Raw genomic sequence first — 26,409 nt, forward strand, 5'->3', positions numbered from 1 at the left:
GAAGGCCAAAGGTTGATGTTGGATGTCTTTCCATGCCACTCCACTTTGATTTCTGAGACAGGGTCTAATTCTATACAGCAGCTCAAGTCCAGAGTATCTTGTGTCTGCCCTTCCAGCAGTGCTGGGTTACAGGAAACAAGCCAGTGTCCAGCTTTTATATGAGTGCTGGGAATGTGAACTCAGGCCCTTAAGCCTGCAAGGCAAGCACTTTACTGACTCAGCCATTTCCCTAGGCCCCTCTTCTGAGAATTTGTTAGGTAAAGATTCCCATTTATTGTACTTTAATGCACAAGTCCCGAGTCACACTTAAGCAGAGGTTCTTTACATAGCACATGTGCCATTAGTAAAACAAGAGCTCAGAAATATACCAGGTAAGAAATAACATCTATAAAGAAAATCCAAGTAGACAGTATGGTAGCAAGAGGCACACTTTATTAAGCTTCCTATTAAGTTGTTTGGGATCATTTGCTGCTACAATGTAAGTTACAACTCAAATGATATCAGGAACAATTAGAATACACAACATTTCCTCAGAGCAGCTTCTGTATCTTCATCACTAAATGAATGGTTCCTCAGAAGAACAGTCCCTTACCCTATATACAGAAGAAGAAACAGTAAGGATGCTACAATGAGATGTCAAGGAAACCCAAACAAACAAAACAAAAAACAAAAAAACCTCAAACCTTAGTCAACTTTGCATACAGCACTGACGTGGAAAAACTACAAATGATTTGCAGTGAACATTTATATTAGGAGATCGCATGTAGGAGAATAAAGTCATGTCGAATATATATTGGCCACAGAATATTTATAGGGCCCAAATCCTATCATAAAAAGGAAAATCACATATATAATGTCACATCTCACTGTCCAATCTTATCTAGAAAATAAACACTCCCTAAATAATTTAATTTTAATACATGTAATTCCTTTGTTTCATTTCCAAGTCTATTCCTACCTAAGCTGCTAGAGTAGACGAGGAGAAATGCCAACCTGGGGTCAGAATGAAAACATTACATTACATCTCACTAACTCTGCTATATACCATAAAGTATGCATTTTGTATTCCAAAAATGTCCTGAGTATTTAGTCTTGTTAGGAAAAAAAAAAAGATGGTAATTGCAATGGTAAAATAAAAATCACATTGTATTTTAAAAATAAAATAGCTGAGGAAGTAGCCACTGGGAATGAAGAAACAGAACATTGTTAATCAGGATGTCAGCGTAAATACAAACACGGAAGGTCACTGTTTATAACAAAATGCTGCTCCTGTTCAGAACTGCCCAACTCCCTCATATCTGAAGGTCCTTGAGAAAGTAGCCAAGAGACCTAACATCTATGATGGATGCTTCCTGGCTGGCTGTCCCTCCTTTAACCTCAGAAAAAATGCTTAAGAGTTTTCTGAAACCTCTTCAAGGTGTGTGCATGGACTGCCCAGAATAGTGTTAGAAGGTCTTTGGACTAATTGCCCATGTATATAATGATCACATGAATATCCATGTATCTTGGTATCATTTATTTCCTTAAAAGAACACAAATTTGGCTTTAAAAATTTTCTAAACAACAAAAAAGTTTTCTGAACCTCAGGTTTGGTGATCACTTGTCATTTCTGTCATAAAGTATGAAAGCTTAAACTTCCTGTCAGCTCCACCTGAAAACTTTCCAGCTAATCAGAAACACAAACACAGGTCTGTCAAACAGGATCATTCACAACTGACCTCAACCTAAGAACAGTCCTATATAACTCCAAACTTCTACCTCAGTGACGTTAACACATCGGGCTGAAGGAAGGTTATCTAATGCAGTTCACCCGGTTCCTCTAAGGTCGAGGAAAGTGATGGCATGGTACCACCTTCCTCACCTCCCCAACACCTATTACTATTTTATGTCTCTGACATTAAAAAGCTGGTCATGAAGGACTAAGACAAAGGACAGCTATTAAAGGAGTTGACCAGCTTGTTAAAATCCTAGGTTACTCTTATGATTTAAGCACTTGCTTAAAGCCAAAGCATTTAGGAAAAAAAGAGGCGCTCCTATAGGCCAGGCAGACTTTGAACCCCACATCCGTTAGGCGTGCTGAGGTCACAGGTGTGGCCACCACACCCAATTTGCAAATTACTTTAAAATGTACACTAACCTGGCAGCTATGGTTTTCTTAGTGATCTTTAGGACCTAACACTAACCACTATGAAATGTGGGCTTTTTGTGACTAAACTTGCTCTTTTATTTTCGAGGAAGGGTGTAGCTGCAGAAACTATGATACACAAGGAGCACTTCACAGATGGGCACAACAGCACTCTCTAATACGACAGCAATGGAACTCAAACTATACTGCTGAAACTGCAATTCAGACACACACTAAATGAGAACTGAAAGGATCTTTCATGGGACAGAAACCTTGGCTCATGTCTTCTGGCTGCCGTCGTCTTCCAGCGAGCTGCACCTAAAACACAAAGAACAAGTAACAAGCAACTTTGTTTTTTTAAAGAGCAGGCAAAAGCTTTGAAGGCATAAGATGAACTGTTTCTAGTGGAAATTAACTTATTAAATAACTATAAAATGAAGCCATGAAAATCACCAGAAGGAAAGTATTAACTATTTTGAGTAAGAACAACTACAAAAGCCCTGAATATGCAGCATACTAGCACCAAACTAAAGTAAGCATGGTGGGAAAATCCGTGCCCATAACATTAAAGTGGACGCTGCGCCCGTGATGCCTTATTTAAAAGGCTTCACTCTACCTGGAGCTGGAAATCACCGTGTGTTTACTGTAAGTCTAACCATGAGGAGACGGGTGTAGGTTCATAGGTGGCGTATTATCTCATCTATCACCTTCCTGGCTGTGTAGTTCATTTCATGTCTTTAAATGGAGCATAACCCACCAGGAGAATGCTGCTATTCTGATATTCCATTCTTGAATGCACCAAAATGTGCATGCTTGTTGTAATTAGGTGCCTGGGTGAATAAAAAAATCCCATTTACAATGTAAAAAATATTATTTAAACCCCCAAATGTTATTGTTCTCCATAATCCTCAGGGAGACAAACTGTAAGTTTACCCACTCCCAAACAGAAAAGATTACATAGGATTTTAAAAATCCTCTCTACCATCTTAAAAATACAAAATCCTTTGTGTCGCAAACCAAGCTGATTTACATGATTTTGTTTTAAATTGTTGCTAAATGTTTATCTACACATGCTGTCAGAAATAACCTTGTTAAGAAGGTGAAGCTGGTGTCTCAGCAAATCAGACCCCTTGGAGAAGGCGTCGAATGGCCTGTGCCCCGTTTTCCTTTTTCTCTTTCCGCACCATCAAAAGGAAAAGTGAGAAAATAGCAGAAACATTAGTTAAATCCTGAATTATACCCCATAACCTACTACACTGAGGAATAACCTCACTACACTGAAAGCTGACAAAACTTGAAGGATTTTTTCTGGATGAAATAATTAAGACCCTAATTATTAAAAAAAAAAATTTAAAAATAAGGCTATACTGAGTTACATTTTTAGCAGGTAATACTTTCAGAGGAAAAACAAAGACTGCTTTAACTATTTACAGTTTACCTGACTTACCAGCACTGAAGACAAAATCTTTTAAAAATGGCTACAAATGCCTTGTTCACAAAAGACTTTATTATCTAGTGATGCATACTGAGAACATACAGAAATCTGCATGGTCCACTTCCCATGCAGTAGAACAATCTTCTCATTACAGTAAGTGAGTGTCAACTGTTTATGCAATAGACAACACTTTAAAGTCACATTTTAAAAGAAAAGCTTCATTTACAAAAGAAATAAAAGGTAAAGAAGCAATTACCGCTTTTAAAAAGCAGCTGCTTTGTTCAAGAGTGGAAGGTTTATGCCTGTATTGAAAGACAACATGATCACAAATAATGCAAACAATGAACAAATGAAAAACACTTTTACCATAAAGCAGTACACTTTCAAAATGACATACAAATAGTTAAAAATCTCATTATGTTGTCTATCTTTTAAATATGAGGACTTTCAGAAGTAGGCCTCAACATTTTAATTAGTAAATGAAAACTATGCCGTTTCTATGTCACTAAGAACTGTATTTAACAAAATGTATAAAGTCTATAGCAAGTTGATTTAAAAAAAGTAAAGTTAATAAGAAACAGTACACTGAAGGCGCTCTACCCATCAAGCGCATACGCTTCAAATTGTAAATGTGGTGAACAGAACGGAAACTGTAACTACGCCACAGTCGCAATGCGAAAAATAAAACAACATCAGTTATCACACATGCAGGGAATTCTGCCACAAAGCTATCCCTCATTTTCAATTATTCCAATAAAATAACATCTTAAAACACTGGTGATGTTGATGGTTTAGCTTACCTTCAGTGTACTGAATGTTGTACACAACCTGCTTTAAAAGAGGAGACATCCCTGCAGGCAGGCTCAAGAAGGAACAGACTCCCTTCGGCACTGACTACACCAAGGGCATGCTGCTGTGGCCTGCACACACACACCTAGGAAAACGTGAATATAAACAGCATTTATGCTGGCCATTGTATCTGAAGACCAAACTGAAGCCAAGTCTGCTAAAAACAAATCAACCACCCAGCACTGCTACTCATAACAGATGCTTTTTGTCTTTTATGTGAACTGCAACCATATACATTAGCACTGTAATTTTGTGCAGTCTTGGCAATTAAAACATTTCTACAGTGAAATTTCACATAAGACACAAAACAGATTAACTAACATTTCTAAAAGAAATATCACCCTTGGTGTTAATTCAAATATATCATGCTTCCTCAAATTTGCTGCAGAAATATTTATAAGTTTATATACATTAATAATAAACTGCTGTGAAATTTCTTCAGTCTTTGTATTTAATTACTCAAACCCTTGGAGTTTCTTCATCTCATTTAAATTTTTTCCTGGATGAATGCATGCTGCAGGGCCTGGTTGATGCTAATTCGCTTAGCTGGGTCCAACATTAGGATCTGGTCCAACAAGTCCTTTAGCTGGTGTACTTTTTTACGTTGATCTTCAGGAAGTCGCTGGCACCCAATCAAGTCAGCCAACAGGTCCTTAGTTGGATTAATGGTGCTCATGACAGTAACTTTCTCCTAAAAATAATTTTTACAATGCATAGCTCTAAATAAGTTACATGTATGTAAATCAGACTTTGTTTGTCTACCAAAAAATTAATACATAAGCAAGATTACAAATGATGATCAATCACAGTTTTGAAACTGTTAGGCAGTTTTAACCTCCACATCTTTTTAAAGAGAATCAAGAACTTAAATGCAAAAGATCCACAAATTAACCATGAACATACAGTGAGCATCTGCTGCCTGAACTGTGCTGTGCTTTCTCTGGCTTTATTCTTCAGTGGCAAGTGAGCAAGGTCAATCCCAAGACATGTTACTCTGTGCTTTGATAAAACAAGGGCTTAGTATTATAGATACAAAATCAGCAGCTACTGCTTCATCTTGTAGGTTTTTAGAAAGACCAGTACATGTATGATAGTGTCTATGTCAACAATGCTGAATAAAAGTGTTTAGGAGAGGCGCTCACTCAGGACATGACTCAGCTCATGGGAGTCTGTGAGCAAAGGTACCGAGGCCTGCCTGAACCAGGGTTGACTCACAGGGAGAACGAAAGTGCTAAGGAAGACGGAGTTCATATGACAGAGAGCTTGGCTTGTAACTGCAAAGCTCAAAAAATAGAAAACTTCCTCCAACAGCAATCTAGAAGATACTTGGGAAGCCAGACCAAAGCAATCTAAGGAAAGGGTGGCAAGGACCTAAATATGAACCTACTGTATCACCTTAGAGACATGTCTTACCTAAATCCCTTCAGTGTTCCCATAGCCTGGTGGTTTGTATTCACAAATTGGTAGCAAAGGGAACTGCCTATTCTGTTGTCACTTGAGAAGCAACCACGCTCAACACACCACAGAACTCACTTCGTGGTGATAAAGCACAGACCATCATGGTAGAGCACTTACCTAACTGGTCCCCACACTGAAAAGAAATATAGAACACATAAGCCAACTTACCCTCTCTGTTACTTTATCAACCTCTATGTACATGAAGTTCAGATTTTGGTCAAAATGTTGATCTTTGAATACACCTTTCCGGATCATCTAAAAACAGAAACAAATGGCTTTAAAACAACTACAAATTTTGCCTGGCACACTACCAACTCTATGTAATAATAATTCACAAACACAATATTTAAGACTGTCTTGCTGTACTCAGAAGAGCGAGCTCTTAGCAAGTCTGCAGTGCTTAGCTACCTTCTCTTCTGACCAGTGCACTCCCTGTCGCTCTAACTCTATAACGTGCAGCTCTTTCCATTCTGTCTCTACATGGCTGCATTGGAAAGGGAGTTCCCTTTGATAGCCCTTGGCTGGTGAGAACCACTAACAGAAACCACAGGAGCCACAGCGCCAGTACAGCTGCCAGCCACACCTCTGAGACATAGCTACAGTCTAGGAAACAAAGTGTCAGGGCTTTCTGAGTCTACAGGAAGAACGTTAGCCTACCTTATTTGGCATTTTTCCTTTAAGGTCCATGGCGAGCTTCAACATATGGTTATTAGTTTTGCCAGGAAATAAGATTTTTCCAGTATAGAGTTCATATAAGGTACAACCTACAGACCACATATCGATACCATAGTCATAGCTTTTACCTATAACTAAAAACAAAATGGAGGTTTTAATACATGAGGATAAGAATGAGCGACTCCTTAATTTTTATTTCCAGTAATGGGGCACTACCTTAGCTTAAACTATAGCCAAATCCATAATAGTGTAGTTTAGTTTCACGTTTTTTCCCCATTAATTCTTAACAGAGATACTTTAAAAAATAAAAAACAAAAACAAAAAAAGCAAAACAACAACAAAAAAAATGCCAACAGATTTAAAAATAGGGGAAGGAGAGGAACTGGAGGGATAAGTACAGATGCTTCTCTTTGTCCTTTGACCTTTGCTGGAGGTGCTAGTCAATCTCAACCCAGGCAACAGGAAGAGAAAAACCAAAGGTCCCACACAATCCATAAACGTTATAGTCAGACCTTGAACAATCAAGAGCAGTCTTCTAAAGTCGAGGGTTTTCCACAACTGTTTTGCTACTCTTGCTCGACATGATCAAGACTCCTGTCACAACTACCTTCATTCCACCTGAGGAGGATGAACTTGCTATGGTTCCCTTCCTCATGAATGAACTCGTGCAGCTGCTGAAGTGTGATGGAAAACAGTGCTTAGACATTACACATGCTGCTTCCACCACAGAGGATGGCCACGCACAACAACAGTCTAAGACACTTACTGATCTCCGGAGCACGATAAAATCTACTGACAAGATAAGGCGTTATGTCATTATCTGCAACATGTGAAGCCGATCCAAAATCACAAAGCTTTAAAATTGTTTTAGATTCATTAACCTGCAAAACAATTTTTAAGGAAATTCAATTCATGTCCAGAATAAACAGACAAATTAAAATTGTCTTTACAAATTTAAACTAATCGCTATACGAAGAACGAAAATCACTCATTTCAAAATTCCTTTTCTATTATACGAATTCCTAATTATAAAAAAGTGTTCATTCAATATTTTACTACAACTATAGTAAGACTTTTTTTTTCCAGTGAGTAAACACAGAGAATATGAGGTACACTTAATTTTACCTAACTATATTTAAAATCTCATTTCACGAGACAAAGCACTTCTAAGCTTCCCTTGAATGCTTAAAGTCAAGTTACTTTCTACAAGAACATGAGAACATTTACTAATAGAAAATGTCTGACTAAATCGAATACCAGTTGCCAGGAAATTACAATGGCAATGAAAGGAGGGTGGCACGTGACTGACCACTAGTGATTCCTCGTCAGTTACCTGGATTACGTCATCTGAAACTGTCACCACTTTAAGTCTGAAAAATATTAAATCCCTTCAGTAGAATATTAGCAAGAAAATGTTAAATGTATCTAACAAAACTGATAAATATGAACTCTGTATTAGTCATTTTTTCTCCTTTCCTTGGTAAATACTTCCACATACACAGTAACAGTGACATCTGCTGAGAAAGGCTGGAGCTGCTCCCGTGACTGCTGCCACTCATGACCAGAAGCATGTTCAGGATTAACAAGTGAAGAGAATTCATATTCCAGAGTCCCTTCCCCCCTTTAAAAGAGACACATACAAATTCTGAGTTGGGACTTGAACTTGGCCTACTGTTCCCATTCCCATGACAATGAATAGTTAACCAGCTCTAGTACTCTCTGGGGGAAGGAGGAGTTATCTTCACAAAGTATAACCAGTGTTAACAAACTAGACTATCAGTGGGACCCACAGAACTAAGTTCCTGCCCCCAGCCCACGACAAGTCTCTATATAGCTTTGGCAAGCCTGGAACTCATATATGTAACCAAGCTGGCCTTGAACTCACTAAGTCCACCTGTCTCTGCCTCCAAGTACTGAGATTAAATAAAGGGAAGAGCCACTAAGCCCAGCCAAACACAAATTATTTTAAACACATCAAGACCAGTTTTCTTACTTTGCAGACCAGTAGAAAGTTGTCTTAAAATGGTAAATATATTTTTTATAAAAACAAAAAAACAAACAAATAATCCATGCAGCTACTGAAAAAGTTGTAACACCTGCTGCACCACACTCAGCCAACAACCACTCCCACCACACCATACCCTACTCGAGAGTGCATGCACGCGCACACACAAAGGCACACCCGCACACATGCACGCACGCATGCACAATTTGTTATGCAACATCTATCCCCCATGAGGAATGCTGCATGGCATGTGGTAAAACCAGGCTAACGGCATTGGATTGTCAGAAATGAAATCGGCTCCAAATGTTCTCTGAGAGTTTTTTCCCCAAGAGGAATATTTAGTATCCAAACTTCATGTGAAAACCTAAACTAACACTGATTAAAGAAGAAAGAACAAAAGCTTCTTCTAGAGCACTGTCAAACATCAAACTCCCAAGCACTATACAACTGTTTGCTGTGTAATAGTCTAAACTGTTTATTGTATGTGTATATCGTTTTATACAATTTTTTAAAAAACAAATCTGAAGTTAAAAATGTATTAAGTTGACTACTTTATACATTTTATAATCCATTTACAATGTGCCTACCACTTCACTAATAGCTCAGCAATCCCACCCCTAAGCTGTATCAGGCAGGGAACATGACACAATACAAACACATGCCAATGTGCATCATTAATTTAACAGCCTGGAAGGAATTATTCCAAGATAGATGGTATGTGTGTGCCTCAAAGGGTAAAATGCTGGCTTTACAAGTAAGAGGACCAGAGTTCAGATCCCAGACACACACATAAGATAATGGGAGTGGGGTTAAGCGCCTCTATTGTCAGCACTAGAACGGTGAATAGAGCATACTCACAGGGGTTCACCTGCTGGCTAATCTAGATAGTGGATAAACTCTACATCCAGTGAGAGACTGTCTCAAAGAAAAAAGATAGAAACAGTAGAGGAAAGACGCTCTATGCTGATCTTTGGCCTCTATGTGCTCACACACAGGCACACATTGTGCACATGTGTATACACTTATGTACCAAGTACATAAAACCACACAAAATCAATGTGAACTAAAGAGCTTTGTGACTCATTAAACTTTTTGAGATCACAGATTTAGGGATATAGTACTGGAGACTGAACCCAGTGTCTCATGCAAGTATGAAGCACTCTCACTAAGCTCAGTATCTCCTGTCCAATCACAATCAATCTCAAACATGAGTTACATATGTGGCTCTTCCTCTGGGACATTATTCTAGAACTGACTAAAAGGAAAAAAAAAGTATGCATTAAACAAACAAAACCCAGAAGTGGGAGGGCTAGAGAAACAATTCAGTTGTTAAGAGGCCCATGATTCCAGAGGAAACAGGGTAGGGTAGGGGTGGCATTTGGTTCCTGGAACTGCAGCTCACAACTCTCTATAACGCCAGTCCCAAGGAATCCATGCTTCAGAATGTGACTGCCACAAAAGGTGAAGGGGCCAAAGAAGGGAGAGGTATCCTTATGCATTAATGCTAGCACCATGGTGATCTATCCACATTTCACACCACACACTGTGAAATCTGACTGCACTACGTGAGAAATCACTACCAAGAGATGTCACAACTTCAAAGGAAGACCATTCAACAATACCTAGCTGGAGCTGAATCTTACTGCTTGGGTCCCCAGATGCCAGATTCAAAGGCAAAAAGAAAAAGTATCTGTAATCTCAGCATGAGATTTGAGCAACTGGGACAGGAAAACACTGAGTGTGAGGCCACTAAAGAGCAAGACTGATCTCAAAATCCCAAGCGAGCCAAACAAGCACCTTTTAAACTCCAAATTGCTGCTTAGCAGAAAGTAGTTTCTTGTGTCCACAAGACCAGAACAACAGGAAACACTGAACATCCTTCTCTACCTACTCAAGGAGATCATTACCACCATTCTTGTTGGGGCCACTGCCCACTAGAAATCCCTCCATCAAAATTTTAAAAAGGGACAATTCATTTCTTCTTTCCTCATAGTTTCCTATGAAACTCACTGCTCAATTCCAAACAAAGATAAAATCTGGCAAGTAAGTCATAATGAGTTATTAAACACAGGATTATATTAAATGTTACTTTACAGTATAACAGTAATCCTATTAGTAGTAGGAAGAGAGATGGATATACATACCAACCAGGTGGCACGGTGGTTTGACTTACCAGAATATTATCTGGTTTGATATCTGCATGGAGGATATTACATCTTTTAAGGAGTTTCAATGCCAGGAACAACTGCTGACTGTACGATCGCACAGCCTTAATATGAAGACCAACATCCTTACCATATTTTTTTAATACTTCTCTCAAATTCATACTTTAAGGAGAAAAAAAGACAAGAAAATGGGGTCAAAAATCAAATACAAAAGGCAAAAATCTTTTCAAGCACAAAGTAAAATCAAGTGCAAAATACAACTTATATAACTGTTTGAGAACCCTTATTCCAAATGCCTAATACATTATTTGGCACTGAGATGAGAGAATAACAATATGTCCGTAATACAGCTTCCTAATAAAGCTCAATTTTCAAAATAAACAAAGGAAGAACTACATTACTTGAGAAGGGTCTTCACCTGAAAATACAACTCAGAAGCCATATTGCTGAAGGTCAAACTGGTATCTGTCCCCACCACTCCTACGTCTGTGCATCAGAGACTGCTAACCTGCAAGGTACCTGAGGTTTCTTACTGCCTGCCACCCAATACAGAGAACTCCATGTTCTATACACGGATGATTTTCAAGATAATACAGTTAATAAGAAGAACCCACAGGAAAACTAAGCAGTTCCTTGCAATTACCCAGCATGAGGCTGCCGAATAAACTACAAAGAGCAACACTTTACCTGAGAGGCTCAAACACGAGACAGAGATGCTGCTTATGGTAAAAGTGTCTGAAGAGGCGTAAGCAATGGAACTTGTCATCAGGATCAGCATCATTAAGTTTTTTCAAGAACTCTAGTTCTTTTAAACCAGTCTTTTGCCTGCAATGAAAAAAAGATTAGGACACAAGAATTTAGGAGTAACATCTGTTAGACACGGCCTGATACACTATGGGTAGCATACTAACTACCCAAGTGTTATTTAATTAAAATTTTTAAACCTCAAAATATCTTGATATAATTATTATTCTGGTTCTTTTAAGAATGTAATTATTGGGCACGTCTCCCTAAATATAATTTTACTAATGAAAATCTGACTATAAACTGTCATAAACTGCATCTAAAAATTGAGTGTCTACAATACAGAAGGTTAGACTTCCCAACCAAATCTATCTTTCTAAACCCGGGACAGACTAAGACTTCAAGAAAAATCTGTAATACTTGTAACATTTGAAGGACAGTGAAAAGCTAGCTCTACCACCAGCTCTGTGTGTAGTAGATTTAAATATATGGGAATGGCAATTATTTATGCTTATGAAAGAAAAAAGCCAAGAATGACAGACACAAATAATTCCTGTCTGTCAGTAGCTTGAATCATTTTCATTTGCTGGCTGCTATGTGCTCAATAACAATCCATACCCTTTCATTTCTCCTTTCTAGACTGAGAGCAGAAGATGACATTAGGGGACACAGGAGGAGGGGAGGGGGTATAAGGACACACTGGTACACAGTAGGTACTGAAATGAGTTTGACATAATAGAACTTCCCATGTAACACATGCCTCTAAATTTAAAATCCCAAGTCAAAAATCTTTTCTAAAAATTTTAGTTAACTAAGATTCTTGTTGGGTGTTTTGTTGTTGATTTTGGTTCAGTTCTGAACTTACATGAGTTCATTGTTCCTGATGATCTTTACAGCCACTTCCTGATTGGCTCTTGCATTATCCCTGGCTCGCACAACATTGCTGAATACACCCTGCCCAGTGTAGCCATACACATTGTAACGCTTATCTAGGACTTCCCCAATGTTCACACCTAAAAAAACAAAATCAAAACGTCACTTACACATTAGCTATTTTAAATTGGATGAAATCGCCACTGTTTCCAATACACAAAGGAAAACCAGTCACTGCCTCCATTGGTCATCTTTTCAGAGTGATGGAAGCCGCATTCCTATTTGAGAAACTCTAAGAGTTCCTGTGGTCCTATCAACTGCTGACAGCTTTACAAATGGCTCACTGAGGTGTCTTCAGCTGTAGTACTACATGGCAAAGACTTCCAGGACTAGCTTCTCTTGACTTATAAAGATGGTCAAGTGGTAGACCCTCTTCTCTAGAGAATACACTCATGCCTGAAAGTATCTACATACAAACTTACGCTTCCTTTAATTGATATGTAATGCTTCTGGGCTGCTGACTGAACTATAACAAAAATTCACATGCCATGACTGGCTGTGCCATACCTTTCTGTAAAGAGTTCAACAATGTGTGCTCATTTGAGCAGTGTACTTTTATGGAATTGCACAATGAATTTTAAAGTTGATGAGAAATGCAAACTTACGGTAATACCCTTCCGCATCTGTCCAATTATCTCTGAGGTTGGGATTCTCTTTGAAATCTTTCCCAATGCCAGCAGCCCGGAGACGAGCACTCTGAAATGAGGGAGGAGACCAGGTGATTGCACACTTAAAGTAACTCCTTAGTAACAAAAACTGGCAATACTAGTACTTTATTATATTAGTGGATTGTTACTATTGCTTATATACAAATTCAAGTTGGCAATGTAAAATTATCAAAATGTCTTACATTTTAAGTAATAGGAAAAATATTTAAGAAAGATTTCCAAAAGCTTTTGGGCATGATTAGGCATTAAAAAAATAAAAGTTCAAAATCAGATCTTGTTTCCGTTAGCTGATGAGCCAGACCGGAGAAGCTCCTACAGACTGGAACTCAGGTAACCAACCACAGAGTCCAACATTACCTACCAATCTGCATCACTGCCTTCTCTGCCTCCCTGTCCATGGAGACATTTGTACCCTTACCACACAGGCATGAAATGTAGTAACATTCACTGGCTGTATTAGGTTGAGCCTGTGTGGAAAATTAAAAATAACATCTATCTAGTATTTGTGAATAACCCTATTCCATATTATTCTCCATGATACTCAGAAGTCCTGTAATAATGCTGTAGTTTAAACGCTCCCCAATCCACACTCCCAAGTCTTTGTGCTAGTGGCTTTGGTTCCCAGCCTGGTACTGCTGGGAGGCAGTAGAATCTTGTAAAGAGCTGACACACCTGTAAGATCAAAGGAGCTTGTGAGACCCCCAAATCTTCCTTCTCCACCTTCTTGACTATTAAATGAACAAGTTTACTGCTACCTGCTCCTGCCATGATGTACTGTCTACTCATAGACTCAAACCAGCAAGGCCAACTGATGATGGACTAGAACCCAAACAAATCTTTTCTCTTTATAAATTTGTTGTTCAAGTATTTCATTAGAATAACAGAAAGAGAACCCAGTATCACCTAGGCAAATGGTGAGTGCTAATACTTCAATGGGGGCAGTATTTACTTCATCTTCACTTAACCCATTCTCCTCTAGTGCTCCTGTTGTGCTCCATGTGATGCACTACAGACTTCTCAGGCCAAACGCAATGTCTCACACAGTAATTATTCTACCGCATTTTGATTTTTTCCTGTAACAGCTATCCTCTCTTTCTTCTAAGGCTTTATATTTATGACCCTTTCAATATAAACTGAAATGGCTTCAGACTTTTAGGTTTATCTATAGTAAAGACTTTCAATAAAAAGGCACCGATAAAACGTTACAGCAAAAAGAACAAAATGAAATAAAAACAGAAAAAGATTACTGACAAAGATCACCTAACCCACCTTATCATGGTATCTAACTACTACACCTATATTACTGTTCATGTGCTGAAGTGCCATTTGTACATACATGCACACAAGTACATTTAGGCTTTTGGGTGCAACTTTGGTAAAGTTTTCTAATTCTTCTCTTGTATGTCTCTTAAAACCTCTGACAATTTTAGCCTCAGAGAAGAACAAAGCTAGTACACTTCAGTTTTGAGATGCTGCTTACACAGTCTGTCCAGATGTTAGCACTTCCAATGTTGTTAATGTGAACCTGATTGCTCTGTAAACTACTCACAGGCATTAGATACACAGACTTTTTCCTATGTCACTGAGTTAAAATTACTCACATCAAAATAAGCAGCAAACATATCATCAGATTCTGTAAACATATCAGGTGCTAAAAGCTTCTTTTGAGATGAACCTTAAATGAAATAAATATTACAATTTGAGACATAAAAGCAGAAATTAAAATCCAAGTCAATAGAAGAATAAGTAGTATTAATCAAACTTCTTCTTACACATTGGCTTTCAACTAATAATTCAATTGAGAAACAGGCTTTTACACTCGATATGATATATTGACTATAAGTACAAAGCAAAAAAACTAACATCAATTTTTGCCATGGCTGGTTTAGATAAACAGCTCTATGATAATCTTGGATTAAATTGAAAAGCTATCCTTAAAACCTTCTTAACTTGAACCAGTGTGGTGGTATACTCATTTAATCCCAGCACTCAGGAGGCAGAGACAGGCAGATTTCTCTGAATTAGAGGCCATCCTGTTCTACGGAAAGATTCCCAGGACGGCCAGGGGTACACAGAGAAAGTCTGACTTAAAAACAAACAAACAAAAAAGTTTCATATTAAATACCTCAAAGGGTAAATTCCCCCTTTAGTCAGATATAGACCAGCCTCCACCAGTTTAATATTTGCCACTAAAATACCTAATACTCATATAGAAAACTGGACAATAAAAATGAAATGCAATGGTTTTAAACAAGTGAACATCCAAATCACAGCAGTAGAAATATAAATTCAAGCTACCATTAGATTACAAGTACTTATCAAGGACAGTGACTAAAATTCTAAAAGACAATAATACTGTATTATTAAGACTGGATAAATAAGTACTCAGGTGTGGTTTATGGGATGGCAAAATTACATTAACTTGCAAGAGGAGAATTTGACAACTTATAGCAAGATCACACACAAATAGTCCACTACTGATCTAGTAATACCATTTCTTACATTAATACTAGAGAAATGAAAACAGAAACTAATACTTAAGTCAACAGAAAAGTCAGTCATGTTAATTAAACTTGTTTCCCTTCTTGTAGATTGGTTTTCAAGGCAACTTTCAAACTGTGGCTCTGTACTGAAAATGACCTGATGTGCATTCTTATTAAATAAGAATACAATAGTTGGCCACAATTCAGTCAGATGCCAAAATAAAACATCCTTGACAACAAGAAATGAAAATCAGTAGAGTCCCTGTCTTGCGAAAACCTGTATTTAAAAAGTAAGGCATCAAAGTAGTATGCGCTTGTGATCCCAGCACTGGGGAGACAAAGGCACTGGGGAGACAAAGACACCAGCCCCTCCAGGCCAGCTAGTAGGGGGTCCTACTCAGCAAGTTACAAACCAGTGCATGAGGGACCTTGTCTCGAGAAAAGACAGGTGGGAACTGAGAAATAAAATCTGAGGTTTTCCCTTGGCCTGCACATGCACTCCTACCATACAGACACATATATACACAAAATAAGTTAAAAAGCACATTAATACAGAATATTACTTGAGCATACTATTTCTACTTTTTAACTTTGCTCAAATCTAACTGTTATAAGGTTCTACAGCTAAACCTACAGAGAAAAGCTTCGTTAAGATAATCTAACTCACCATTATTCTGCTCAACAGTCATTAGATTATGCTTGGCTTTTACTGAGGCTTCAAAGGTGTCAACATTCTCCCGCTCATATTCTTTTACGTCAGCAGCCACCCGCTCCAAGATGTCATCTGGTGAAGGAGATCGTGATCTTGTGCTGCTCTGGGGGCTGCTTGGCTCAGATGGCACAGATATATTGCTATCTTCAGCAAGATATTTGTATTTCTATAATAACAATAGATACATCAGCTTCATAAAACCAGATATTATCTAAATATATTATTTGCAAAGAGGTGCTGCATTAGGACACTGGGAGCACTGCAAATGCAAAACTGCAAAGGCATCCACATCTGGCTTACATCAGGTGCACAATACTTACAAAATTACCAATTTTGCTAACTCTGAAAAGTAGTTGTGTTTGATGTACATTCATCAGGTGGTATAACCTAACCTAACCATATGAAATTCTATCTTCTGGCATGACTTTTGTCTCAGGACAGCCAAGGAGATGTGGTTTGTCTTTCAAAGAGCAAATCATATTGCTTCATGACTGTTGAGATGTATATAACAATCTTTCTGACTCAGCTTTCATTTAAACCCCAATTATGGGCTGGCAATATGGATCAGTGACTTAATGTGACTGCCATTAAGCTGGCAACCCAAGTTCAATCTCCAGAACCCACATGGTGGGGAAAAAAAACAACTCCTACCAAATGATCCTCATTTCCATGCTCAGGCCATGATATACTACACATGAACACACACACAACACAGATAACACACACACAACACGGGTGCGCGTGCACACACACACACACACACACACACACACACAAAGACACAAATGCAAAAGCCTGAAGCAAAACTGAAATTGTAAAATTTGCCAGTATCCTTTTAGATAAAGTAGTTTTTTTGCATAGTACCAAATAAGTGATTTTGCTAAAAGAACTTCCAATTTGTCCTACACTGTAAGAATTTTCATGTTTGTTAAAAAAATTCTCAGGTTTTACACAAGAAATTTATATTACAGTTTGACATAAAACAAAACAAAGAGCTACAGGTCAGTTTTAATAACTAAAGAAATGGCCATCTTTGAAAGTCTCATGAATGTGTGTATAAACTCTTCTAGTGACCTGGTTACTGTCACTACTTTCTTTGCTCAACTTAAAAGCCTTTCTCGTACTGATTACCAAGCACTAGAAGAACCATCACATACCTGAACAATCGCTTGCCTCTGTATCCGTCTCTGTTCTATCAGAGCCTCTTCATCTTCTTCCTCCACATCAAAATCTTCAAGGCTTAATTAAAAAAAGTTTTCAAACATTTTTGTAAAATTAAAGTTGGAGCCACAGTCTAAGTCATCACTGATCCAAGGCTCAAAGTTGTCTAATGGGAGCCCAGCAAACTTTACCCTCACTTTGTTCACTGTACCAAAACAAGAAACTAGAAAGAGCTCTGCATGCAAAATACCTACCCTACCAGTGACTCTTTTGTGACCTTAGAAAAGAGTTTTACCGCTCTGATCTAAGTTTTCTCATCTTTAAAGCAAAGGCAGAACAGGTAAGCTGACATTTTTTTTCTTGGTCACAGAAAGCTCACGGAAGCTTCCGGTCTATTTCCTATCAAAAATGCAAGCAGGCTGTAGTGCTACCTACAAACCCAGCAAAAACCAACATGACAAACAAAAAAGGATTTAAAAAAGGATACACACAAACACTTGACTATTTTCAGATGGACAATGTGGCTCAATGTCCAATTCTACCTGGACCGTCTGCCCACGTGCTCTTCAAAGACCTCCCCAATCTTTATGACCTACTAAGTGCACTGCTGAGTAGTTGTAACATTAACAAGTGTATTGTGACTATGCTAAACTCTACACAGAACCTTTCTCCTTCCAGTTTCCTCAGTCATAGAACCAACATTGGCTCCTTAGTTCAAGCACTTTAGGGATGGATTGTTTTAAGAGGGGAATTGGCCTGTGCACTACAGGGTCTCGTATCCTTGGCCTTCTGCCACCAGGTGACAACATGTCTTCAGTCATGAACAAAATGTCTCTAGGAAGACAAGAAGTGCTACTGAGAAACACTCTTAGCTTTGCTTCTGAGATAGTGCTTTTAGAAGCTTGTATTTTAAAACATTTTCTAATACCTTAGAAAACTTAGGCATTGAACTATTTCTCTCTCGTTGTAACTTCTTCCCCTAAACTGGTCTGCCCTTTCTAATAAAAACACAAGTAAGACAGTAAAATGATGGCCCAATATTCAACTCAACCTAGAGAAGGCAGAGCCCTAAAATTCCAAAAAAACATACCTAATAAGCAGAGGGTTAACTTTTAAATTCAGGATGAAATCAGGGATTCACTTAAGACAGTTATGCAGAAACTGAAAACCCCTGTACAGCGATTTTCCTACAATAGAAACATGAAATAGTGACAATATCTGTTCTTACTTATCATCAGATGAAGACTCTTGCTCAACTTTCATTCCTTCCGAGAGACTTCCTTTAAATTTATCTTCCTTTACTTTGCTTCTGCTCCTTCTCCTATGACCACCCCGTGATCGAGACCTTCTTCTCAAACGTGACCTGCTCCTTCGACTCCTATCTCTATTTGAAAGAAAAAAAGGGACATATAAATATTTGTTAAAGTATCAAATAAAGTGAGCAAACGACGCCATGTGTGGGGGAGAATAAAGGGGGACTTTGAACTCTACGCTCAATTTTCCTGTGACCCTCACGTCTTCTGTACTGGCTAGTTTTGTGTGTCTACTTGACACAAGCTAAAGTCATCAGAGAGGAAGGCTCCTCACTTGAGGAAATGCTTAGATGAGATCCAGCTGAAAGGCATTTTCTCAATTAGTAATCAATAGGGGAGGGCTCAGCCATTGAGGGCGGTGCCATCCCTGGTTAGCAAGCTAGTAAGCAACACTCCTCCATGGCCTAAACAGAGTTAATAATTCTTATTAAATTACATTACTTTCTCATTAATATGGAGTTAAGCACAACAGAAACAAATACTTATGTTTCTTGTTTCTTTGGTTGTTCTAGACACTGTGTGTACTAGTCAAGCACTCTACCACTGAGCTAGCTATACTACCAGCACCTCTATCCTCTCAGAGTACCAAAGCTGTGACTCATGGGCTACTGCTCTGCACTGTGCTCTTGCGTTTGTTATCTTGTGTGTAGACATGCTTATGAGGGTGAGTGCACACAACCCAGTACAAGAATGCAGAGACCAGAGCAGGATGGCTTTCTCTACTGTCCTCCATCTTACTGTCTCAAGGCAGAGTCGCACAATGACCTGGAAACTCACATTTGTAGCTAGAGTGGCCAGCTCGCAGAGTTCACCTGTCTGACCCCTAAGTGCCTAGGTACCTGTAGCCATGCTCAGCTTTCTATCTGGGTGCTGGGTAAGTGAACTCAGGTTTTCATGCTGGTAGAGCAAGTGTTCATTTTCATATGCACTGAGGCATCTCTCCAGCCACACATTTATTAATACAGTAAAAATGAGGTTTCCTCTGGGTCTTAGCTGTGTTTATTCTCTAAACTGCTTATGCCAGTTGTGCTTATTTGAAACTGTATTACTAACTATATAAACTTCAAAAGTGACAGTGTAAACTAGAGCTTTCTGTGAAACCTAAGTTCAAACTACAAGGACAGGACAACAGTTGGTTGCTAAGAACTAGAGTCAAAGGAGACACTGATCACGAAGAGGCAAAATCTTCTCCCCTAGAGAGTGCTAACTGTGACGACTATACATGCAAGTCACAACTCCTAACTTTACATGCAAGAGTTTGTTACTTTATAAAGTCTTAAAGTGTTATTACTTATACCTGTGTGTGCACGTAATAGACAACAACTCTCAAGACTTGGTTCTCAGATGACACCCTGTACGATCTGGGGATTAAACTTAATCAGGCTCTGTGCAAGTGACCCTTCCTATTGGCCTAGTTATGCTTTAATAAAACCAATTTTAAAGCACACTACTGCTTACAGGAAAGACAAACATGTATAAGTCTAATGTGACTCTAAGGCTTTCTTTTTACATTTTAAAATACCAATTAATCTGTTTATTTGTAGTGAGAGGGAAGAGAAAGGGAGGGCTGTGATCCACCCTGTGGGTCATGTGGGTCCAGGTCCTCTGCAAAAGGGCTCTCAAGCACAGAGCCATCTCTCCAGCCCAGCTTACCAGTCTTGCAGAGGACCTAGGTTCAGTTCTTAGCACCTCTATCAGGAAGCTCACAATTGCCTGTAACTCAATTGCCTATAACTCCAGTTCCAAGAGATTCAATGCTCTTTGGCCATCGAGAAACCTACACATGTGAAAAGATGACACTACGAAGAGAAAATGTATCCACAACTGAGAAGACAAGAGCTCTGAAAAGATGGCTGCCACAGAAACTCGGTAAAGGCAGAAACCTCACACTGAGCAAAAATCACTGACTCTCCATTTCCATTTCTAGGAAGATAGTTTTAAAGAGTAAATTATCAGAAACATGTAAGGTGGTTCTAATGTGAGCCTTTAGTGTGTCGTCTTCAAACTATATTCAAAAAGATGTTAGAAGGTTGATAAAAGAATTCGCATAAGTTCAGGTTAATATTTGCATGATTTTAAAGTCTTTTTGTAAGAACCTGCAAAAAATACACACTTTATATGTGATGTTTTCTAGATATGAGTTGAGATGTATATTTTTAGTCAGAAAATCCTAGCCAGAAATCAAGTTACTTATACAAGGACTAGTTAAAAAAATTGTTACATATTGTCAATTTTAAAGACTGTTTTTATTATGTGTGTCTGTATGCATGAATACCATGTATATACAGGTGTCATGTCCAGGAAGGCCAGAAGATGGCTGGATCTCTTGGAGCTGGAGTTACATGTGGTTGTGGTCATATGACATAAATGTTGAGACCAAAATTTAGGTCTACTGGAAGAGCAGCTGAGCCATCTCCCTAGATCTTCAACTGAATTCTTAAAGACCAATGGTTTGTATAAATTTCAAAGGAAACTACACTAAAGAAAACTGTGTTGGGCTGGAGAAATGGATCAGCAGTTAAGAGTACTGGTTGCTCTTCCAGAGAACCCAGGTTCAATACACAGCACCCACATGGCAGCTCATACCTGTTTGTAGCTCCAGTTCCAGGGGACATGATACTCTATGCAAATATACATACAAGCAAAACACCAATGCACATAATAAAAAAAAAACCAACTGTGTGCAATATCCCATGCTGACAGAAGGAAGCTATGGGATCAAAACTAAAATGTTTCAGAGAAAATGGTCCGTGGGAAAACCTACCAATGCAGCTAACTTAATTTTCGAAAAGAGCCAAAGGTTAAGGAATGGAGAAGACAGCATTGGTCCTCCATATTTACCTTCTCCGAGGAGACCTGCTTCTTCTTCTAGGAGACCTGCTGCGTCTCAGTGGAGAACGGGATCGCCTTCTAATGGGAGACCTACTTCTCCTTCGGGCTGGAGACCACCGATTGATGGGGCTGGCGTCTTTCGATCGTTCGCATCTGCCAAGGAGATCATCACGAGGTCGTGTTCTTAAGGAAACAAATCCAAGTTCAGAGAAATATAGACCAAACCAAAAGAATCTGTTTGATATTTGAAAGGCATAAGATTCACAAACTTAATGAGAGTAACTGACTAAATTACTTTGAATCACCATTTAAAGTCAGATGACTCCATTGGCATTATGGTGCTAGAGAAGGCATACAATAAATTTATTTCCCATGATCTCAAAATTTAAGAATTTAAAGACTATTTATATGTTAAAGAGAAACTTTAATTTTATGTACAACTCAAAAGAAACTTCTCTAAATAGGTCATAATAGTCTACTTCTTCATTTTGGATTGTCTACATATTGACATTTCTATGTTTAAATTTTGTTTGTTTATGTATGTGGGCGTGTGTGTCTTAGCACACGCGGAAGTCAGAGTTAACTTTCTAAGATACTACTGTACATATAAGCAGACAGGGCAAATCCACTTCTATCATTATTCTATGAAGAAGCCTCAAATATGACCAACAGGTATCTCTGTACACAATAGTGAAAAATAAACCCATATAGTGTTCATCAGCAAATTTGGAACTTCTACACTGTAACATACACATATATGTATGTATGTGTATATATGTGTGTTTATATATACATACACATACATATCTTTATATACTGCTACCAAAGCCATGTTTTTAAAAAAAAAAAAAAGTGTACCATCTCTACTTTGAGATAATTTGGAAGATTCCATTTATAAGAAAATGTGTACATAAAATGGGCTAGCAGGATATAAACTTATTGTGAGAGGCTGTAGAGGGCTGGGGAGTCCAAGAATTTACAGGTTTCTACATCATTTGGCTTTTTCCTTAGTCTGAACTTCTTTTACAATTAAAAAAAAAAAGGAAAAAGGCAGGGGTGTTTTGAATAAGTACTTAAGGTTGGCCGTTAATAAAACTTTCAAACTGGAACACCCAGGATGACTAAGAAACACTTCAGATGAAAACAATCAGTAAGGAGCTGGAGAGATGGCTCAGCGGTTAAGAGCACTGACTGCTGTTCCAGAGGTCCTCAGTTTAATTCCCAGCAACCACATGGTGGCTCACAACCATCTGTAATGAGATCCGATACCTTCTTCTGTTGTATCTGAAAATAGCTACAGTTACTCACATACATAAAATAAAATAAATCTTTAAAAAAACAAATCAGCAAACCTAACAGCCTCAAAACAGAATGCTAAAGGAAAGGGGCAGTTTTAGTGTAATGCTATTCATAAGTGAAAACTAAACAGCCTCCTGAGATGACACTTTGAAAACTCTCTTCAAAGTTCTCAGAATATGATGATGGAAACGTCAAGATCAACTTAAGAGTTACACTGAACATATTAACAGGAATGAGTAAAGAGAATTCATACCATCTTTATAAGCCCACATCTTTTGTAAAACTTGACAGATTAATTCCAAAATGCACAATTCCTATATATAATAAACCAGTTCCTAAAACACCTCTCCTATTTTACAAATTTAGTTTTATGATCCTAGTCAATCATTTGAATGTACATTATATAAAACTTAGGGCCAGCATGGTAGGACACACCTGCAATCTCAGCAGTTAGGAGGCTGCAGTGAGAGGAGTAAGTTTAAGGCCAGTCACAGCTCTGTCATTAGACCACGTCTCAAACCCTCCCCACCAAAAAGGAAAAAACAAGTTTATGAAGGACTCCCTCTCACTGAGCTAAAATATCCCATATCAATTTTAGAAAACTGCTTAGATTTAAATGGGGGGGACTGAGTAAGTTAGAGGCTAAATTAAGTCGGGAACTTGAAAAATATAGACAGTCACTAAACTAGTCTTTAAAGCATACACTATGATAAGAAAAACTTTAGTGTTAATATAATTAATGCACTAAATTATATTAAGAGTTATAAAACCCATCACTATCTCACTTAAAAATTATCTTTATATTCACCTTTTTCCTTTAAAATATAAATTGCTAGTAAAAAACATGACTGTTTCATGAACAGGGTACCTTGGAGAAGAAAGTCGTCTCCTCTCTGGTTCTCTCCGTTTCCTTTCTAAGGACCGGCTTTTGGCCCTTCTGCCTGGAGACAGAGTTCGAGAAGGTGATTTGCTCTGTTTAGATCTTCTGTCATTGAGAAGCGGAGACCTACTTCTTCTTGACTTGTCTCGTTGTTTTGGAGACAAACTTCTTCTTTTAGGACTACGGCCAGGTCTTCTACTGGGTGACCTATTTTCCTTCCCAGAAGAAGCATCTTTTGAAGGTGACTTAATTGGCTTCTTTTCTTTGTCAATTTCAGATCGTTTTGACTTCCGCTCTTTGGACCTTGACCTTCTGTCTTTGGATTTATCTCTTAAGTCAACTGGGGACTTGGATTTTTTAGCTCTATCTCGACTTCTTTCATTTACAACTGGTGACTTTTTCCGATCCTTTATTTTACCTTTCTCTTCACTCTTAATCTTCTCATCAGTAGGAGATCTGGCCTTCCCCACTTTCTCTTGGGACCGCCGTCTAAGGGTAGGGGACTTTGACTTTCTTGCTTGGTCTTGAGACTTGCTTCTTTTGGATGGACTTTTCGACTTTCTCCTCTCCTTGGACTTGCTCCTGTTTGCTTTCTCTCTCACCATTTCCACAGCTAACTTGCTTTTCCTCTTGTCTGACCTATGCCTAGTCCGTTCTTTGGATCTGCTCTTACTTCGTTTTTTTGCACTATTTTTGTTGTCTGTAATTTCAAGTTTTCCCCGTGTACTGGAAGACCTGGTACTGGACCTATTTCCATTCCTTGCCTTTTCATGAATCTCTCCTTCTTCTTCGGAGCCAGACTCATAGCCTTGCAAAATGAGCCCCATTCCAGACTGTACCTTGCCCTCCATCAACTCATTATCAAGCTCAGCTTTGATCAAGGCTCTCTGTTTCTCCAAGTCTTCCAGCAAAGCTAAATCATCAAGTTTAGTTCTTTTTGCAGGGGACAGGCCTTCTTTGTCAGAAGCATCAATAACTTCTTTTCGTTTGTGTTTCTTATGCTTATGCTTATGCTTGTGTTTTTTATCCCTATCTTCTTCTGAGGAATGTTTATGTTTCTTATGTTTACTTCTGTGTTTATGCTTCTTTTTTTTGTGACGACTGTGTTTATTTTGAGATTGGTCTTCCGATACCTCTCCATTTTCTTCATTTACACTCTTTTCAGAATTATCAGCATCATCCATCCTATAAAATGCACAAAGCACATTTTACAATCACAATATTTACCCAGTATTCAGTTATAACAGTAATGATAAAATGAATCTCAATGTAACATGATAGTCATTAAAATGTTGTAAGTTTCAGGTATTATTTAAAGGATTCCCATGACCAGAGCTGAGGTGGTGGAGACACAACAACCTGTTTTAATAACTGCATTAAAATCTAAAGTATTAGATGAATGTATTATGGAGTACGGCTTTGACAAACATCATTTAACTGAAAAACATCCAAACCAGTAACAATAAAATCCAATTAATTATAGTTATACAGAAACTCCAGTAATTTGATTTTAAACCAGCATTTCTCACAAATACAAAAGGCCTGCTTTCTCTTTTCATAAGGCAGAGAGACTAATATACTGAGAAGCTAATCTTTGCCACTTGATGCTCAGAAAACTTGGGTGCCAACAATAATCTACCTGTTTACTTGCTGTGAACACATCTCACCTAAACACTCCTTCTTGAAAAAGCTCAAAAACTAATATTGGCTAAATCCAAAATGATTAGTGTGCCACCAGAAACTTCAGAAGGCCACAGTAGTAACAATACAAACAAACAAACAAACAAAATCCCATGGTCTAAGACTTCAGAGAACTAGCTGAAATGAGGACTGTGGTGGTTTGAATATGCCTGGCCCATTGTAAGAGGCCCACTATTAGGAGGTGTGGCCTTGTTGGAATAGGGGTGGCCTTGTTGAAGTAAGTATGCTGCTGTGCAGGAGGACTTTGAGGCCTCCTAGTGCTCAAGATCTGCCTAGGGCAAAAGAGAGCCTCCTCCTGGCTGACTGCAGTCTCCTTTTGCTTGACTTTGGATCAAGAAGTAGAATTCTCTGCTCCTTCTCCAGCACCATATCTACCTGCATGCTGCCATACTGCCAGCCATGATGAGAACTGACAGAACCTCTGAAACTGTAACCCAGCTCCAGTTAAATATTTGCCTTTATAAAAGAATTGCCTGGGTCATGGTGTCTCCTCACAGCAATAAAACCCAAACTAAGACAAGGACTCTTGTTCTTTAGCTACCAAGCTACAACAACCACCAGAAAAAAACATTCTGGAGGCCAAAAGTAATCTAATAATGGAAAGTTAGCAAGATTTAAGTCAGTAATTGTTCAGCAAATTATTTATTCTCTCTGAATTTCAAATAAAAATTGTTATCCCAAATTATGTTCATATTCACAGGTGCTATGTAAAAAAGAATGAACTAAGAGAGGTTCTGTGTTATAAATGCTTTTGCCGTAATGAGTTTATGACTCCCAACTTGTCAAGGTGAAGTGTTCAATAACTCCAGATTAAATACAAGCTCAACAGCACTGCAGATGCTCCTTGACTTACATGATGTTGTGTTCCAGCAGAACCACTGTAAACAGATTCAAAACATTCTAGGTAAAATAACATACTTAATGTACCAATCCTACCAAACATCATAGCTGACAATCTGTAGGAATTAACT

At 38.3% G+C, this 26,409-nt stretch overlaps 1 protein-coding gene across 5 annotated transcripts in view; it reads right to left on the bottom strand.

The window, feature by feature from the left end:
- Positions 1 to 412: 412 nt before the first annotated feature.
- Positions 413 to 26,409, bottom strand: part of Prpf4b (pre-mRNA processing factor 4B) — a 32,239-nt gene continuing 6,242 nt past the window's right edge. Inside the window, exons 2-20 of one of the 5 annotated variants that reach the window (XM_028763119.1) lie at positions 23,726 to 24,922; positions 21,568 to 21,741; positions 18,642 to 18,797; positions 17,410 to 17,491; positions 16,208 to 16,418; positions 14,659 to 14,732; positions 12,995 to 13,085; positions 12,322 to 12,469; positions 11,400 to 11,537; positions 10,721 to 10,874; positions 7,309 to 7,423; positions 6,525 to 6,676; positions 6,036 to 6,122; positions 4,361 to 5,100; positions 3,817 to 3,862; positions 3,213 to 3,299; positions 2,742 to 2,955; positions 2,398 to 2,443; positions 413 to 593 (exon numbers count right to left, since the gene is read on the bottom strand). In XM_028763119.1, the coding sequence (XP_028618952.1) occupies positions 4,897 to 5,100; positions 6,036 to 6,122; positions 6,525 to 6,676; positions 7,309 to 7,423; positions 10,721 to 10,874; positions 11,400 to 11,537; positions 12,322 to 12,469; positions 12,995 to 13,085; positions 14,659 to 14,732; positions 16,208 to 16,418; positions 17,410 to 17,491; positions 18,642 to 18,797; positions 21,568 to 21,741; positions 23,726 to 24,922 (2,983 nt within the window). In that variant the 3' untranslated portion in view covers positions 413 to 593; positions 2,398 to 2,443; positions 2,742 to 2,955; ... (1 more) ...; positions 3,817 to 3,862; positions 4,361 to 4,896. Of the gene's footprint in view, positions 2,444 to 2,741; positions 2,956 to 3,212; positions 3,300 to 3,816; positions 3,863 to 4,360; positions 5,101 to 6,035; positions 6,123 to 6,524; positions 6,677 to 7,308; positions 7,424 to 10,720; positions 10,875 to 11,399; positions 11,538 to 12,321; positions 12,470 to 12,994; positions 13,086 to 14,658; positions 14,733 to 16,207; positions 16,419 to 17,409; positions 17,492 to 18,641; positions 18,798 to 21,567; positions 21,742 to 23,725; positions 24,923 to 26,409 lie in introns of all 5 variants that reach the window. The other 4 variants (XM_028763122.1, XM_028763121.1, XM_028763118.1 and 1 more) reach the window with 4 other exon arrangements.

This window comes from Grammomys surdaster, unplaced genomic scaffold, assembly GCF_004785775.1.
Source record: "Grammomys surdaster isolate TR1022 unplaced genomic scaffold, NIH_TR_1.0 137, whole genome shotgun sequence".
NCBI lineage: Eukaryota > Metazoa > Chordata > Mammalia > Rodentia > Muridae > Grammomys > Grammomys surdaster.